We start from the raw sequence: 991 nt of genomic DNA, 5'->3' as shown, positions 1-991 counted from the left end.
AGAGCGGGTCCCTGAAGGTGCCGTGGGTGCTCCGGCCAACAGGACGCCGGGCCCAGACCTCTCTCCCTGACTTTTCCTATAACTGATCTTTGAGCGCACCTAGAAAATTGTAGCTTCCTAACAACTTAATGACTTTGGAAAAGGACATTTTCTCTTCCCGTGATCGCCCTGTGTTTGCGTCACAGCGAACCTCTGCTCCAGCCTCGCTCTCAGGTGTGAGCGCCAGCGCGTGTCCCCGCGGTGAGAGGCCTCCGCGCTTCCCAGGGCAGGCGCGGCGCGGGCACGCAGGCCCAGAGCACAGCCCAGTGGGTGTTTGGGGATGGCCTCCTCACCACACCTCCCTCTGCTCACAGGTGATGGCTGAGCACCCCGACGCCTCCAGGGAGGAGATCGAAGAGCTGCTGGGGTCACAGTGGAACATGCTGAGCGAGAAGCAGAAAGCCCGCTACAACACCAAGTTTGCCGTCCGGGCAGCGTCCCCCTCCGAGGAAGACTCTGGTACGCGCTTCGATGTGGTGTGTGCAGTGTGGCCAGTCTGGGGACTGCAGGGCGGCCCCGCTCCTCAGCTCTGACCCGCGGTGCTGTGCTGGCCTGGCCACCAGAGTGCGTGGTCACTGAGCCACCTCTGCTGTCCGTGTGGCCTCCTGCCGTGTCCTGAGAGCTGGCCTGCGGGCCCCGTGCTTCTGCCCGAGTGGAGAGCTCACAGGCCAGGATGGTGACGCGGCTGACCTGGCCTGGGAGTCCTGGTTCCTGCTCGGCCTCAGGCTAGAAACAGACAACGGCTCCTTTGCTTTAGGCAGCGGGAGAGGAGAGGAGAGGAGAGGTGCCCAGTCGGCCGCCAAGGCGGGTGTCTGTGGCCTCGTGAACACCTGCTGACAGGCAGCTTGGACGGAGCTGGTCTCGCCTGCAGGGCTGAGCAGATGCCCCGCCCACTGCTCCTCAGGCTCTTCCTGGGTGGCCGTGAGCAGCTGGGGGCTGTGGCCTGGAGTGG

General features: G+C 64.3%; 1 protein-coding gene across 1 annotated transcript in view; it reads left to right on the top strand.

Annotated features, from left to right (window-relative positions):
- The window catches only part of WHSC1 (Wolf-Hirschhorn syndrome candidate 1), a gene marked incomplete at its 3' end in the record, with an annotated part of 63,660 nt that overhangs the window by 37,572 nt on the left and 25,097 nt on the right, over nt 1–991 (top strand). Inside the window, exon 7 of the mRNA XM_014533459.1 lies at nt 354–498. Within this exon, the coding sequence (XP_014388945.1) occupies nt 354–498 (145 nt within the window). The remainder of the gene's footprint in view (nt 1–353; nt 499–991) is intronic.

This window comes from Myotis brandtii, unplaced genomic scaffold, assembly GCF_000412655.1.
Source record: "Myotis brandtii unplaced genomic scaffold, ASM41265v1 scaffold986, whole genome shotgun sequence".
NCBI classification, from domain to species: domain Eukaryota; kingdom Metazoa; phylum Chordata; class Mammalia; order Chiroptera; family Vespertilionidae; genus Myotis; species Myotis brandtii.
The sequence above is the reverse complement of the archived record's forward strand: the minus strand, read 5'-3'. Positions and strand labels throughout refer to the sequence as shown.